At 47.0% G+C, this 13970-nt stretch overlaps 13 protein-coding genes across 13 annotated transcripts; 6 read left to right on the top strand and 7 right to left on the bottom strand.

The window, feature by feature from the left end:
* Positions 1–123: 123 nt before the first annotated feature.
* On the top strand, positions 124–2061 carry OGAPODRAFT_17284 (uncharacterized protein). Its single transcript, XM_018355016.1, has 2 exons — positions 124–142; positions 173–2061. Exons 1-2 carry the CDS (start codon positions 130–132, stop codon positions 1603–1605), a joined length of 1446 nt encoding a protein of 481 aa, XP_018209533.1. The 5' UTR covers positions 124–129; the 3' UTR covers positions 1606–2061.
* OGAPODRAFT_10076 (uncharacterized protein) lies at positions 1656–2081 on the bottom strand (the record flags this gene model as incomplete). The annotated part of the gene is made up of 1 exon (XM_018352993.1): positions 1656–2081. The coding sequence occupies one exon, from the start codon at positions 2079–2081 to the stop codon at positions 1656–1658; it is 426 nt and encodes a 141-aa protein (XP_018209532.1).
* Positions 2082–2244: 163 nt separating this feature from the next.
* OGAPODRAFT_17283 (uncharacterized protein) lies at positions 2245–2890 on the bottom strand. The gene has a single exon (XM_018355015.1). It carries the CDS (start codon positions 2869–2871, stop codon positions 2275–2277), a length of 597 nt encoding a protein of 198 aa, XP_018209531.1. The 5' UTR covers positions 2872–2890; the 3' UTR covers positions 2245–2274.
* Positions 2891–3148: 258 nt separating this feature from the next.
* Positions 3149–3817, top strand: OGAPODRAFT_102760 (uncharacterized protein; the record flags this gene model as incomplete). Its single annotated transcript, XM_018353135.1, has 1 exon — positions 3149–3817. One exon carries the CDS (start codon positions 3149–3151, stop codon positions 3767–3769), a length of 621 nt encoding a protein of 206 aa, XP_018209530.1. The 3' UTR covers positions 3770–3817.
* On the bottom strand, positions 3770–4932 carry OGAPODRAFT_17282 (uncharacterized protein). Its single transcript, XM_018355014.1, has one exon. The coding sequence runs from the start codon at positions 4649–4651 to the stop codon at positions 3782–3784; it is 870 nt and encodes a 289-aa protein (XP_018209529.1). The 5' UTR covers positions 4652–4932; the 3' UTR covers positions 3770–3781.
* Positions 4933–5086: 154 nt separating this feature from the next.
* OGAPODRAFT_10072 (uncharacterized protein) lies at positions 5087–5812 on the bottom strand (the record flags this gene model as incomplete). The annotated part of the gene is made up of 1 exon (XM_018352990.1): positions 5087–5812. One exon carries the CDS (start codon positions 5810–5812, stop codon positions 5087–5089), a length of 726 nt encoding a protein of 241 aa, XP_018209528.1.
* A 133-nt stretch (positions 5813–5945) lies between these two features.
* Positions 5946–7348, bottom strand: OGAPODRAFT_17281 (uncharacterized protein). The gene has a single exon (XM_018355013.1). It carries the CDS (start codon positions 7341–7343, stop codon positions 6456–6458), a length of 888 nt encoding a protein of 295 aa, XP_018209527.1. The 5' UTR covers positions 7344–7348; the 3' UTR covers positions 5946–6455.
* On the top strand, positions 5946–7348 carry OGAPODRAFT_102758 (uncharacterized protein). The gene has a single exon (XM_018353134.1). The coding sequence runs from the start codon at positions 5975–5977 to the stop codon at positions 6452–6454; it is 480 nt and encodes a 159-aa protein (XP_018209526.1). The 5' UTR covers positions 5946–5974; the 3' UTR covers positions 6455–7348.
* A 77-nt stretch (positions 7349–7425) lies between these two features.
* OGAPODRAFT_77882 (uncharacterized protein) lies at positions 7426–11574 on the top strand (the record flags this gene model as incomplete). The annotated part of the gene is made up of 1 exon (XM_018356393.1): positions 7426–11574. One exon carries the CDS (start codon positions 7426–7428, stop codon positions 9082–9084), a length of 1659 nt encoding a protein of 552 aa, XP_018209525.1. The 3' UTR covers positions 9085–11574.
* Positions 8878–11574, bottom strand: OGAPODRAFT_17280 (uncharacterized protein). The gene has a single exon (XM_018355012.1). The coding sequence runs from the start codon at positions 11434–11436 to the stop codon at positions 10096–10098; it is 1341 nt and encodes a 446-aa protein (XP_018209524.1). The 5' UTR covers positions 11437–11574; the 3' UTR covers positions 8878–10095.
* Positions 8878–11574, top strand: OGAPODRAFT_77881 (uncharacterized protein). The gene has a single exon (XM_018356392.1). It carries the CDS (start codon positions 9145–9147, stop codon positions 10084–10086), a length of 942 nt encoding a protein of 313 aa, XP_018209523.1. The 5' UTR covers positions 8878–9144; the 3' UTR covers positions 10087–11574.
* Positions 8878–13970, top strand: OGAPODRAFT_83529 (uncharacterized protein). The gene is made up of 2 exons (XM_018356707.1): positions 8878–11566; positions 11597–13970. The coding sequence occupies exons 1-2, from the start codon at positions 11478–11480 to the stop codon at positions 12564–12566; spliced, it is 1059 nt and encodes a 352-aa protein (XP_018209521.1). The 5' UTR covers positions 8878–11477; the 3' UTR covers positions 12567–13970.
* Positions 11716–13970, bottom strand: OGAPODRAFT_17279 (uncharacterized protein). Its single transcript, XM_018355011.1, has one exon. The coding sequence runs from the start codon at positions 13902–13904 to the stop codon at positions 12591–12593; it is 1314 nt and encodes a 437-aa protein (XP_018209522.1). The 5' UTR covers positions 13905–13970; the 3' UTR covers positions 11716–12590.

Below are 13970 nucleotides of genomic sequence, written 5' to 3'. Positions count from 1 at the left end.
TGGCTTTTCATGCCTGTCTATGGACGATCTTGCCTTTCATTGGTAAAAATTCATTTCACCGCTACGCAGATGTATACACTATGGCTCGTAATTCTTTTATTTGTATTTATTTTTGCCCTCATAGTTGTCATGTCGATTGAAGGTAAGTCCGACCCTGAAAATCTAACGTTAGTGAACGTGAAGCACGCTGGAAAAACGTACCCTGTCACTGTGGACTTGTCAGAAAATGGATTGACGTTTAAACACCAGATCTACTCGCTGACCAATGTTCCACCTGAAAGACAGAAGGTGCTGTTGAAAGGCGGGCAATTGAAGGACGACAGCGATCTTAAGAGTTTCAACTTGAAACCAAACCAAACAATCATGGTTCTGGGCTCGGCAGATGCGCCAGTGGAGGCCCCAAAGCAAGATGTAAAGTTTGTGGAAGATCTGGATCCTAACGACCTCAACTTCAATCCGAGCGATGAGCCCTCGGGGCTGGTCAATTTGGGCAACACGTGCTATCTAAACTCGTCGCTTCAGTCGCTGTTTGCGGTAGACGAGCTAAGAAACCGTTTGGAAAAGTATACGAAAAACGGTACTGGTATCGAGCAGAATCTTGTGTTCCACCTGAAAGAGCTTTTTGATAAGATGAGCCAGCGCAACAAGAAGATCACGCCGCTGAACTTTCTCACAACCATGCGTTTGAGCTTTCCTCAGTTCAGCGAGCGAGACGATAGCGGGTTTTACAAGCAACAGGACGCAGAGGAGGCGTACTCCCAGATCTTGAGTACTATTTTGGGACAGTTTAGTGGATTGGACCAGTATTTCAAGATTGAGTTCAAGACAGCTACTCGTTGTTTGGAAACCTCTGAAGAACCTGTCTACGGCTACGAGGATGCGATGAAGCTAGCGTGCCATATTACCATTAACACTAATTTTCTGAAAGACGGACTGATGAGCAACTTGAAGGAAACCATAGAGAAACATAACGAGTCGCTGGGAAGAAACAGCACGTACGAGATTACTCGCAGAATCACACGTCTTCCTAAGTACTTGAACATACATTTTGTTCGGTTCTTCTGGAAGAGAGACACCGGAAAGAAGTCGAAGATCTTGCGTAAAGTCCAATTCCCATTTCAATTGGACTTGATAGACCTTGTTGACGAGGGAATCAAGGAGGATAAGGCAAAGATAAGAGATGCTATTTATAAGATTGAGAAGCAGAATGAAGAGGAGAGCAGAGCTTTCAAGAAAACCAAGAAATCTGCAGATCTTACCACAAGAGAGCAATATGCCCAGCAAAAAGAAGAGCTTGAAAAACTTAGACAGAAATGGACAGACAACTTTAAAACTGCTCTACCCGAATCATACGACCCTGCTTCTGGCGAAAATCCTTCGTCTCTGTACGAGCTGATCAGCGTCATTGCCCATCAGGGTTCGTCTGCGGACTCTGGCCACTACCAATGTTTTGCCAAGGACCAGCAGGATCCTACGGGCGAGAACTGGTACAAATTCAATGACGATAAGGTGACTGTAGTGAGTCGCGACAAGATTGAGGCTCTCGCTGGTGGTGGAGAGGGTGACTCTGCTCTGATTTTGATGTACAAGGCCGTTGGAATATAAAAGTAATGAATTTGATATAGTCTAGATAGCGGAGAAATACCATTTATTTTCTAGTTAGTATTCTTTGCAAGCTGCTTGAAGTGCTCGACCTCATCCCAGCAGTTGAGAGGTTTGTCTTTATTACTTTTGATGCAGTTGGCCACGGCAGTTTCCGCATCAACGAGGGCCTTGGATTTGACAGGTTTTGCATCGTTGAGCTTTTTAAGACTTTCGGCCGCCTTATTAAGCTGTTCATTCACCGACGCGACGCTCAGACCTTGGTCTTCATTGGGAAGAAGTAAAGACGAGAGTTTTGTGTCGAGTTTAGCAAGTTTGTTGTTTTCTAGTTCTTTTAATTTTTTGCTCACCTCTCTCTCAACCACCTGTGCAGAGGCCTGTTGTCTTGAGTAGTTAGTCTCTGCAGAGCTGTCCAGCGACGAAATGAGGCTGGAGTTGAATTCGACCGGGGTCTGCGGGTAGAACGTTCTTGACGACATTGCAGAAAAAAAAAAGGTGTAGAGATGGATGAAAAGCCAGACAAATGAGAACCACGGAAAATGGATGCTGCGTAAAAGTTCTCTCAAAGCAGCCTTATCACCACGTGGTGGATTCTGAGCACTCAATGGCGTCAAGGTGGGCTTGGTCTTGATTCTACGCGGATTTATACATATCATCTTGGCTATTTCCTCATTACACAGCGGTCTTGACCTCGAAGAATCTCTTGAGATAGAACACCTGGAAAAGGGAGTTCAAAATAACAACAATTAGCTGGAATACAGACCAGTACTTCACTCTGCTGTTGGTGCTCTCTGCGGTGTTTCTATGTGTTCTCTCTCTCACCACAATGTAGTTTTGTTCGTTCTTGACATCGTAGACCAGTTCCATAAGCTTTCTAACGGAGGAATCAAGATTGTCGTCAGAGTTGTCGTTCACATCCACGTACACCACGCCGTGGACGTTGAAAGTCACGTCTTTTGTTTGCAACGACGAACCTTCGTTTGAGAAACAATACTCGAACTTTCCAGGCTCGTTGGCCTTGATCTGAACCTCGCCATGCGAGACGTCGCTCAGCTTTTCCAAGATTCTGCCAGAAGGGCTTTTGATCCAGAAATCGGCTGTGAGTTGTTCGGTCGAGTCCTTGGCACGGTCACCGATCTGGAACGTGACGGCAAGCTCGTCTTGAGCCTTCAGCACCTCAAAAAAGCATTGCTTGCCTCTTGGCGGCAAAAGAGCCACATGAGCAAATGTTGGCACAAGCAGCAGCAGGGAAATCAGCAAGAACCTCATGTCGAACACTAAAAAATAAACAAGTTTTTGGTGAAAAAATAGCTGGAGCACAGTGAAATGACAGGTCATACCGGAGAAGTATTATATACGGCTATGGCGATAGAATGGTGACAATTACAGCTGATAGTCATTCGGTAGCTATATAGTATCACCAATGTGTCAGCACCATTGGTCTCTTCTACGATATGCTCTTCGTTCCAGGGATGGGATCACATATATTACGAGCCCGCACGCGTCGCGATTCTAAAAATATTCTTGTTTTTTCTTGTTTATACAAATGTTCTCTAGACTATTGCTTCTGGCGAGCTTGCTGGCTTACGTTTCAGCCACTGCGCTCACATTTGCCTTGCAGCCGAACGAAAAGGCTTGTTTCTATATTTTCAACCAGAAACAAAAGGCTAATATTGGCTATTATTTTGCCGTCCAGGCAGGAGGTTCTTTCGACGTCGACTACACAATCAAGGCACCTGGCGGGAAAGTGATTGCGCAGGAACAGAAACAAAGACAGGGTGACTACATCTTCACAGCGGACGCCATCGGAGAGTACGAATTCTGCTTTTCGAACGAAATGTCCACGTTTGCCGAAAAAGTTGTTGATTTCGAAATTAGGGACGATGACGACTTCAAAGCCGCTCTTCCAAACGCACCGGCAGAAAACACTGCTGTCGAGGGAATGCAGTCGTCCGTTCTCAGAATCGAGTCGAAGCTGGGCCAGCTGTCCAACACTCTTCAATACTACAAGACCAGAAACAACAGAAACCAGTCGACTGTTAAGTCCACAGAGAGTCGTATTTTCTGGTTCTCCATTTTTGATGTCGTTCTTATGTGCAGTATGGCTGCATTCCAAGTGCTCGTTGTCAAGTTTTTCTTCCAAGGCTCGAGAAAACAGTTGGTGTAAATATCCATTAATCTATGCACTCACCAGATACACAAATATGTAACTAACGACACTGCCAAAAAGCAGGGCCACATTGATGAGAAATGCAGTGAATCCTCCGGCAGCTTTCTTCTCTTTATCGCTAGTGAGCAGGACGCCCATTGTCATGAATGCCGAGGAAAATAGTTGTCCATTTGAAAGCCCAAATAGTAGCTGCAGCAGCAGATAGGTGAAATCGCCAAACACACCTCCTCTGCCTTGTAGATTGCACATCATAAATAAGGGGATGAAAAAGACCCGCAAGGCCGCGTAAATAATCATTTTGCGCTGGTCCTCGAGTACAAACCACGATGACGCAGTAATGACACGGCCTCCGAGATCGCCCAGATTCCAGAGGAGAAATGCGACAGGAACAAAGTACTTCTTGTCTATTTTGTCTGAAAGAACATTTGAGGCAAAAACAGGGAATGTGAGGGTCAAGGCCAAGGTTAGGAAGATTGTGATCTGGACGTATTTCAGAATATCCCAGAGCTCGCGGAACGAAACGTGCTCCTCCTGGGGCTCGTTCGTTGACTCATCGTCTAGCTCCAAGGTGGTGTCACTGGAAAGCATCTGGAACTGGCCAGCTTTGGCTTTGTATCTATACGTGATCCATATCAGACTCAGAGCAAGAAATTCAATGCAGAGACTTGTGAAGAAGTAATTAAACACCTCTCTATCTCTATCACTTTTTGTCTTGCTCAACAAGATGGACACAATCAGCGAGATGGATGGAAGGACGCCTGCAACTGCGTTACCCACGACGTTTGCATTAGCGTAGATTGGGCCCTCGATATTCACCAGAGCCAGCACTCCAACTTGTGCAAACGACGTGGCGCAGGAGCTGACAAAAACACTCACCATTACGTACACAAAATACAGTACTGGTGGCTTGTTTTTGATGAACGTAGAAATGGTAAGCAATAGAAACACTGCTGCCTGCAGCATGTTCCCCACGTTGAGTCTGAATCTATAGTCTGCACCTTTCTGCCTCTGAGATAGATACAAGTTGAAAGATGCCGATGCAAGAGTGGATATAGTCATCATAGAGGAGGAGTATGTGTTGGCCAACACGGGCTTGCTGCTGAAACTGTCTTGAAAATATTCGGATGCTGATAAGAAGCAGTTCCACGGCCACAAATTGGCTATCCCGCAAACCAGAAAACAGACATATTTGAGAGCAGAAAGTCTAAACCGTGGGCCATAGGGAAGCTGGAATATCACGATGTTCTGATCTCGTACGGAGGACGTATTACTAGCAGACATGTTGGGGAAATATTTTTAACAAAGAAATATTATTTATGCATTCAAAAGATCCACACATTCGGTGAGCATGGGGTCGTATTTGTCGTAAGTGTCGGCGATTTTTTCATAAATCAAATTCCATCTGCCTTGTTTTCGGCCCCCGATATGCTCGTTCAGGGTCCGCTTATACACGGGGGCTCCGAGCAGATACTCGTAGAACTTGTCGCGGCATTCGGCGGGACAGTTCACTCTGGCAACCACGGTTCCTGGTTGCACAAGGCTTACGGATTCCATCGTTCTCAATATTGTGATATCATTCTGTGGAGAGATGTGATTCACAAGAATCCAGTCTGCATGGATCGGATGGTAGATGAGATAGTCTTCTAGGTCTTGTGCAAAATGGACCTTAATTTGGGATATCCCGGAGAGATCCACCAAATATTCGATCAATTTCCGGTTATCCTCGGTGAGAGAAAAGTAATCGAAAAGTCCGTGAAGCACAAAAGGGATATCTGTTTTACGGAGCAAGTTTCCGAGATATATCAGCGAGTAGCCAAAATCCATCTCTGAACCTAGTAGCATAACGGATCCCGGTGTGCGTTTGCAGAAGATGGGGACCAGAGAGTGAAGGTGTTCATAGCAGGAGGGATCAGTGGTAGGATATATGTCAAATAGCCTGATAGTCGAGAGCAGCGAATCTGGGTTGTTTCGCAGTTGTTCCAATGATTTCGTCTCCACTAGTGACTCGTATAGGTTGGTATCTGCTAGCTGTTTTTCCATTGTATATTATAATCAGGCGTAACAATTATCTGGGGTAAGTAGCCTGATTTATAGAAAAAAAGGGGCCATCGTCGCGACAGACTTGGAAGTCTCTGGGGAAAAAAAAATATTAACAAATTACTAATTATGTTTGGACGCTTGATTCGTTCCAGCCTGAGGACCATGCCTCTTGTCAGTCGACCAACTCTGGCGTTCCGCCACTACTCGTCTCCCTTAGTGGACTTTACAAAAACAAAGGTCCAGAACCAGCAGTTTTCCGACCATAACAATATGCCCTTGTTCGTCGCCATCACTCGATCAGCGGCCGAGAAGCTCAACGAGATCGCCAACGAAGAACAAAACGATAAGCTTGCATTACGAGTTCAAGTGGAAAGTGGCGGCTGCCACGGATTCCAGTATCATCTCAAATTATCGGACATGGATGATTTCCATCCCGAAGACGATTCCGTTTTCGTGCGAGACGGGGCCCGAGTTTTAATTGACAAAACAAGTCTGGAGATTTTACGAGATTCGAAAATCGATTATGTGCATGAGCTGATTGGCTCGCAATTCAAAGTCGTCGACAGCCCGTACACCAAGACGAGTTGCGGATGCGGGTCCAGTTTCGACTTTGATTTCGATAAGTTGAACCAAACAACATAATTTATTTGGAGATACATAGGTCGCATATCGACAGCACAAATGGCCACAGCGAGGGCCGTGGATCGGACTCATCGAAAAACGGAGCAAACGAAAGCTCGTTGGTGAACCGAAGACGCCCTTCGGACAGAAATAAATAGAGATTGCATCGGATCTTTGTGAGTCGGAGCTGTTCGAAGTCTAGGGCAGTGCTTTTGCGGAGGTACTTGAACAGAGACGTGGTGAAGTCTGTTTTTGGAAACTTGTCGACATCGATTGCCGGAACGTTGATGATAATTTGATTGAGCGCATTATTAGTTGTTTTGATGTTTGCGAACGCAAGCTCGAGCTCGCCGACCAATGACGAGCCTAGCTCTTCGATTGTGGAATTTAGTGTATTTTTGAGAAAATCGTCACTGAGTTCTAGAGGACTGATCAGGGATCCAATGTCGTTCACCAGGAAGTCTGTTGCTACCTGGTACAGTTTTGGCAGCATTCTGGCCATTAGCAAGACCGTTCCCGGTTCGATCTCGATAAAAACCATAATTTGGTACGGTATCACGTTGAGCAGCTTGAATCTGATCGCGCCCATTTTGAGATGTCTTTCTTCGCACTCGAACTCCTTGATCCGCAGTTTGAGTTCCAGATGTTGGTGCACGTCTGCAAAGTCCGGTTTTTCGCTCATTGATCGTCCATTACTATAAAAACGAGAACTTGTGGGTATGAGCAGCCCTGAATTGTGTGACTTGTATAGTTCATTTGCTAGTATGGCAGAGACGATTTTTTTTTTAAAGTCTGCCACTTCGATGTTGGAGTGGAGCTCATCGTAACACATTCGGTCCACTACTGATTCTTGGCCCAGAGTGCGCACCTTGAGCAGTTTGAAGTTGTTATTCAACAGTATTCTGGACATAGCATAAATAAAAACGCGTGGAAAAATAACAGACTGAAATTGTATAAATTATATTTAATTTCTGGCAGTGTTCAATTAGGTGATGTCGTTTTGGGACAACAACAAGGACTCCATCAAAGCCGGCAGTCTGGCCGCTCTTAAAGGTGCAGGCCGTGCAACGGTAACAGTGTCAAAGTATGGCTACCATGCTGGCAAAACGGCCTACAAAAACAATAAAAACAAGAGCTCTGGACAAACCGGAAAACAAGAAGAAGAACCTCAAAGTCCTCCTGCTATCCCACAGACCAGAGATCCGCATACTTTTGCGCCTCCGCCAAAGCATGTTGCCATTACTGGTCAGCCACAGCCTAACCACCCGCAACAATATGCCCAGGTTCCCGTCCAAGCCGTGAACTACCAACAGACCCAGGTGGCACAGAACCCTGCTCAATTCCAGCAGGCGGTTCCACAACAGCAGACCGCCTACGTGCCTGTCACACAGTCCGTTCCACTTACCCAACAATATGCCCCTCAGCAGCAATATCAACCCGCTGTGCAATACCAGCCAGCTGTGCAGTATCAACCAGCTGTGCAGTATCAACCCCAGACGCAGGCCTGGCCTAACCAGCCACAGCCCTTTGTCCAGCCAACCCAGCCAGCGATGATGCAGCAGCTAACACCGCCAGCAACGGCCCAAGAACCTATCCAGGCTCTTCCTCAGCAGCCGACCCAGTACAGCGCACCGCAGCCGATGGCTCAACCGCCTCCTCTGTCACAGCGCCCCGTTCCCCAGCCCACTCCCCAACCCGAGCAGACAGCATCACCACTTTCAGCTCCACTGCCCGCAGGTGAGTATACTAGACCTGCCATAATGACTCCTCCTCAGAACCCTCCTCAGAACCCTCCTCCATATACTGCTACGCCGACAGCCCCGGCGCCACCTGCTACCGTTTCTGTTGAGAGCCAACCTTCTGGCTCGCCAGTAGTAACGCCAGCCCCAACTCAGGTGTATCTTCCAGAGGCGCAAGAACCAGCTGCGCCAAAGAAGAAGAACGCTCTGCCGCCTGTCGAGGAACCAAAGTTCAAGCATTCGTTGATGGATTTCGACCTATCCAAATTTGGTCCTCCTCCTCCCAAAGCACACAGGACTGAAGATGAGCAGCGTAAGATCGAAAAGGAGCGCGAAATGAGGATAAGGATGCAGAAACTGAAAGAAGAGTCGCAGCAGCGAGCAAAGATAAGTGCATACCAAAATGTACCGGCTATTGCATCACCGTCCTCTTCATCGTCAATCGTATCTCCTTCAAGCACAGGCACCAAGCCAGAGCTTCCTTCAAGAGTCAACTCGGAGTCTACAGAGCAGCCCAAGAAGTTTGAGCTCCCTGACATCTCGAAAATACAGCCTCCCCCTCCTGTTCCCAAAAAGGAGAGCCATGAAAATACCGTCAAACCTCCACCCACACCATCCACATCGCGCCCAAATCTGGCTTCCAGAACGGTGCCTACACCTCCTCCAACTCTTTCTCGTCCGGAATCTGGTTCGTCAGCCCCGCCTCCTCCATCTAAACCAACACATCTATCTGCAAAGCCCAAGCCGCCAGTTCCCAAAAAACTGTCAAACTCAGAGGTGGCTGAAGCTATCGGCTCCAAACAGAAGCCACCAGTTCCTGCAAAGAAGCCTTCTGTGGGTTCAGTGTCCTCCCCTTCCAGCCATATACAGGAATTGCAGTCAAAGTTGAGTGGTATGCATTTCAATAACTGACGAGTCACTTTTCTACATATATTCATTTTGGTTCGTCCCAGCCACTTTCTGCGAGTGAGTATGGAGTGTTCGGTAGACGATCACACCAGCCATCTCCAGAGCTCTATAAATTGGCGCCCTTCAGACCACATGGTAGCAACTATGGATAAATCAGAACTTGAATACCAACCCAAAAAAATCAGGGCTTACGCAGTCAGAATTCTAAAGGAGCTCACCAAAAAGAAAACCCGGCCTATGCTCATGTGCTTCCGCAACTGGGAGATGAGAGTGGGGCTCGGTGGGCCCGACAATGAAGATGAGTCTGATGACCAAACCCGCGTCCTAGTTTTCAACGATAAGTACATTTCTTTCTTGATTCCGTGGATGATGTCGTTCTGCTGGTACGTGGATGAAATCATGGAGGAACTTGCCGATCTCAGAGACCTCAACACTGTCTGCAATGGAAAACTCACTCTTGGTCCTGTTTTCACGGTTGAGGAGCTTGTCAAGATCGATATGATTTTCAGACTCTTCACCACCGTCGTTCCTAAACAATATTTGGAGTCGAAATCGCATCACTCCAAAGTGACCGAGACTAATAGAGTGGAGGGTGCCAAATCGACCGCTGCTTTGAAACCAGCTATAGAAGCTCCAAAGCCCGTTGAAATTACCGAGTGTGTTGAAGCTCCAGAATGTATTGAAAATCCAGAGCCTACTAAAGTTGACAAATCTGCCGTCTCCAAGTCTAAGTGCCATGCCCAGCCTGCTTCTTTCAGGATACTTGACGCATCGAACTCGGTGAACCCCGCCAAACCTTCTATGTCGTCCAATCCCTCTGCTCCACCTTTACCAAAAGACATCCCCGAATCACCGAGCTTCGACTATGAGCCTTCTAATGCGGTCGCTCAAAAGCCAGTTCAACCAGCAGGCAACTCTGTGGTTATACAGAAGCCGTTGTTTGATGACCTTGTCAACAAAATACAGGGTCTTCAATTGTCCATTGAGATTATGCAGAATATGTAGCTATCAATATTAATGTTCCTTCCTCCAACGCTCGATCATACTTTCTGCCCACCTAGTATACAGCAGCTCTTCAACTTCGTCGCGAGGACGTTCTTTTTCGAGATTTTTGGGTATTAGTTTGTCCTTCAGCTGTTCGTTATCTGTCGTCATTATTTTCTTCATCACCAGCTTGAAATATTTACAAAACACTTCTCGGTACTGTTGATCCGGGCTGAGCGCGATTGACTCCATCATGGTCTTTTGAAAAAGAACTAGCTGGTCGTACTGCGAGGTCGAGAGGTTATGTTTTTCGTTTATCTTGTTGAACGACTGATTCAGTATGCGATTAAGAGTCTTTTTCAGCTCCTGGTCCCCATTCTCATCGGAGGTGCGTTTCATCGGCGACAATGGAACCTTTCGGGATGGCGCCGGCTTCAAGGTACTTGAAGGTTCCTCTTTCAACGTGATATCGAATAGAGGAGGTGTCTGTTCCTCCAGAGTAGGTGTATAGTAGCGTTTCTCGGTGTTGCCTGTTTCAAGATCCCATTCGTGCTTGCGCTTGATCAGCTTAACTATCTCCGAGCGATCGACCTTGGCGCCAGCAAGCACAAACGGATGTTTAAGGAGTTCTTTGGCCGACGGCCTCTGCTTTGACTCTTTATTCAGGCAAACTTTCACAAAATCCCTGAACTCCTTACTGAAACTCGAGTCCAGCTCGGGAGCAGGGTCCTCGGCGATTCTAAAGAGCACGTCGAACGGATGGTACTGAGAAAGAGGAGGCTTGCCGTATGCTAGTTCAATTGCTGTAATACCCAGTGACCAAATATCTGCAGAATATGTGTATGGCTGGTGAAGAATAATTTCAGGGGCCATCCAGTAGGGCGTCCCGACAAAAGTGTTTCTTTTGGACATGTTGTTGGACAACTGGGTGGCGACTCCAAAATCTGCAATTTTCACGTCCCCTTCAAAGCTCAATAACACGTTGGCAGCCTTGAAGTCCCGGTGGATCTTGCCATTTTCGTGTAAATACACAAGAGCATGTAGCAGCTCATGCAAGATGTAGCTAATAGCCTTCTCTCCAAATGGCCCGGAAACGAGCAACTCTGAGCAGGATCCACCACCCAAAAACTCCATAATAATCCACAGCTTGTATCCTTTAAGGAAACAGCCGTAGTATCGAGTGATGTTCGCATGCTGGCACGTAGACAGAATCTTGATTTCCTGCTGGATCTCGTTCAGTTCATCTGCACTTTCCAAATCCACCTGCTTGACAGCCACCATTTTCCTGGAGTCTTTGTCAAAAGCACGGTAAACCACGCCGAACGCTCCGCGGCCCAATTCCTCGTACACCTCAAACTGCTCGGGAGACATAAAAAAAAATTAATCAGATTAATTTATCAAATTATTTTATCATGTTCTCTAGAGTGCTGGGGCCACGAGGAATTCGCTGGTTTGGTAGCTTCCGACCTCTTCGCAACATTGACAGCTTTGTTTTGCAGCGGTCTTTGGCACCGAAACTTCTCGCTCCTAGCACGAACACAGTTCTTTTTAAATGCATAGTCTTTGACTCGAACGGAAAATTCAAAAAGATCGCATCTGATGTCAAAAAAGCACAGCTGATTTTGAAGCATGACTTACTGCCCCGTGACCTTCGCAAAATTGACAAGGGCTACGATGACATTGTTCCTTCCATTTTAGTGCGAGAGAACTCGATTCTGCTCACCATCTTACATATCCGAGCGTTGATCAAAGCAGATTCTATCGTGTTATTTAATTACGACGAGTCGTTTTCCAGTGATCAACTGATTTCAACACTCTCACAGAAACTGCATAACCAATCAGATGATTCGCTCCCGTACGAAATTCGTGCCTTGGAAGCCATATTCATGAACGTGATCGATAACCTCAATTCCGAAATGAAAGTGCACGTCACCGTGGTAAATGGCATACTAAAGGAACTCGAAAGCGACGTTGACATGACGAAACTAAAGTATCTGTTACTGGTCTCCAAGAAATTGCAACAGTTCCAGCAGAAAGCCACTTTGATCAGAGACCTCATCGACGAAATGCTCGCCCACGACGACGAGCTAGTGGAACTCTATCTCACAGATAAAAAAATCGGCCACAAGCGGATGGGGCGCGAACACGAAGAGGTGGAAATGCTGCTCGAATCATACTCTCTGCATTGCGACGCTATTGTGCAGACAGTGGAGTCCTCCATAAGCAACGTGCGAACTACAGAGGAAATCATCAATATAATCCTCGATTCCAATCGAAACCAGCTCATGCTGCTTGGTTTGCGGTTCAGTATTTGTCTGCTGAGCTTTGGCAGCCTGCTTTTCATTGCTGGTGTCTACGGCATGAATTTAGAAAACATTGTCGAAGAAAAAGACTACTGGTTTGTCATTATATCCACCGCATCGTTGTTAATTAGCGCAGTGATTTTCAGAAAATGTACAAAACGCTTGAACCAGCTGAAGCGGATCCAAATGTCTAAATAAGCACCATTCGGTACTGCTTGCGTTTCATCTTTTCGCTGACGGATCTGCCCCTCCCTCCTTTTTCTTGTCAATTAAATAGTCCTTAACTGCGCTAAGACTAGTTTTTTCTGTCTGTGCGTAAAGGCTGCTGCTAGTTCTGTCCGGTGGGTTTCTTTTGTACCGATGTTGGCCGCCGTTTGCATGGGGACCATCTCCCCAATGGCCCCTGGTGTCTCGATAATCCTGGTTCTGCCAAGGTCGACCTCCGTGGAATTCGCGGGGCCTTCTATATTCTCTATAGTCTCCTGACTCCCGTGAATAGTCGCGGCCCCAATCGCGGCCCCAGTCGCGATTCCAATCTCTGTTACCTCCCCAGCCACGTCGTTCACCTCTCCAGCGATTGTCGTGGGCAAGATCTCTTCTCTTGCGAGGAGTTTCGTAGTCCGCGCCATAGTGAGAGTGGTCCAGTGACTTATTAGGCGGTCTTCCCGATCCAACGGACTCATTTGCACGCTTCTTCTCTTCCTTGTATCTTTTGATGTCCTGTTCGTGGCTTTCCTCGAATTTGGGCAACTCTTCGGGAAGACAAGCCACCGGCTCCATTTTGAAGAAATCCGACTCCAATGCCTTGGCAGCATTAAACCGCTTGCGTGGGTCCAGCGTCAGCAATCCTGAGAGCAGACGCACTGCTGCTGGCGTCATAATCGCCCCAAACTCGCTTTCGAGGGTGCGTGGGTAGTCCACATGTAAATTGACGCCATTTCTATTGATCACATCTGCGTTCGGAAAGTTCTCCGGCGTGGGACTTCCTAAAAGCCTGAATATCATGTCTGCCTGGTCCAAGTCACTCTTTCCTTCTAGAATGGGCTTTTTCTTGTACATTTCCCCAAGGACACATCCGATTCCCCACATATCGACTGCCGTTGTGTATTTACGTTCTCCCAGCAGCAGTTCGGGGGGTCGATACCAGCGTGTCACCACTAGCCCCGTGTACTCGACCAGACCGCCGCCAGCACCGGCGGCCGCATCCACTGGAGCCGGCCCGTGGTAGCCCCTTGCAAGTCCAAAGTCGGCAATTTTCACCACGCCAAAGAAGTCGAGCAGGATGTTGGCTGTCTTTATGTCCCTGTGAAGATAATGCTGGTTGTGAATGTAATCTATCCCGTGCAAGATCTGTTTCATAATACATTTTATTTGCGGATTTGTGAGTCTGACCCGTGGGTTGTTGAGTAACCCATTCAGGTCCGAGCTGATGTATGGTGTGACTGTGTAGAAAAAGCCAGGCTTCTTCGTATCTTCGGAGTTCTCATGAATCATATCTATCAGCTGCAGCACGTTCACGTGTCTAAACTGTTTCATGATTGTGATTTCGCGAAATGCCGTGATGGGGAACCCGTCCTTGGAGTCATGGACAATAAGTTTTTT

This window comes from Ogataea polymorpha (assembly GCF_001664045.1).
Source record: "Ogataea polymorpha strain NCYC 495 leu1.1 chromosome Unknown OGAPOscaffold_6, whole genome shotgun sequence".
NCBI classification, from domain to species: Eukaryota; Fungi; Ascomycota; class Pichiomycetes; order Pichiales; family Pichiaceae; genus Ogataea; species Ogataea polymorpha.
This window is presented reverse-complemented; position numbering and strand designations above follow the sequence as displayed.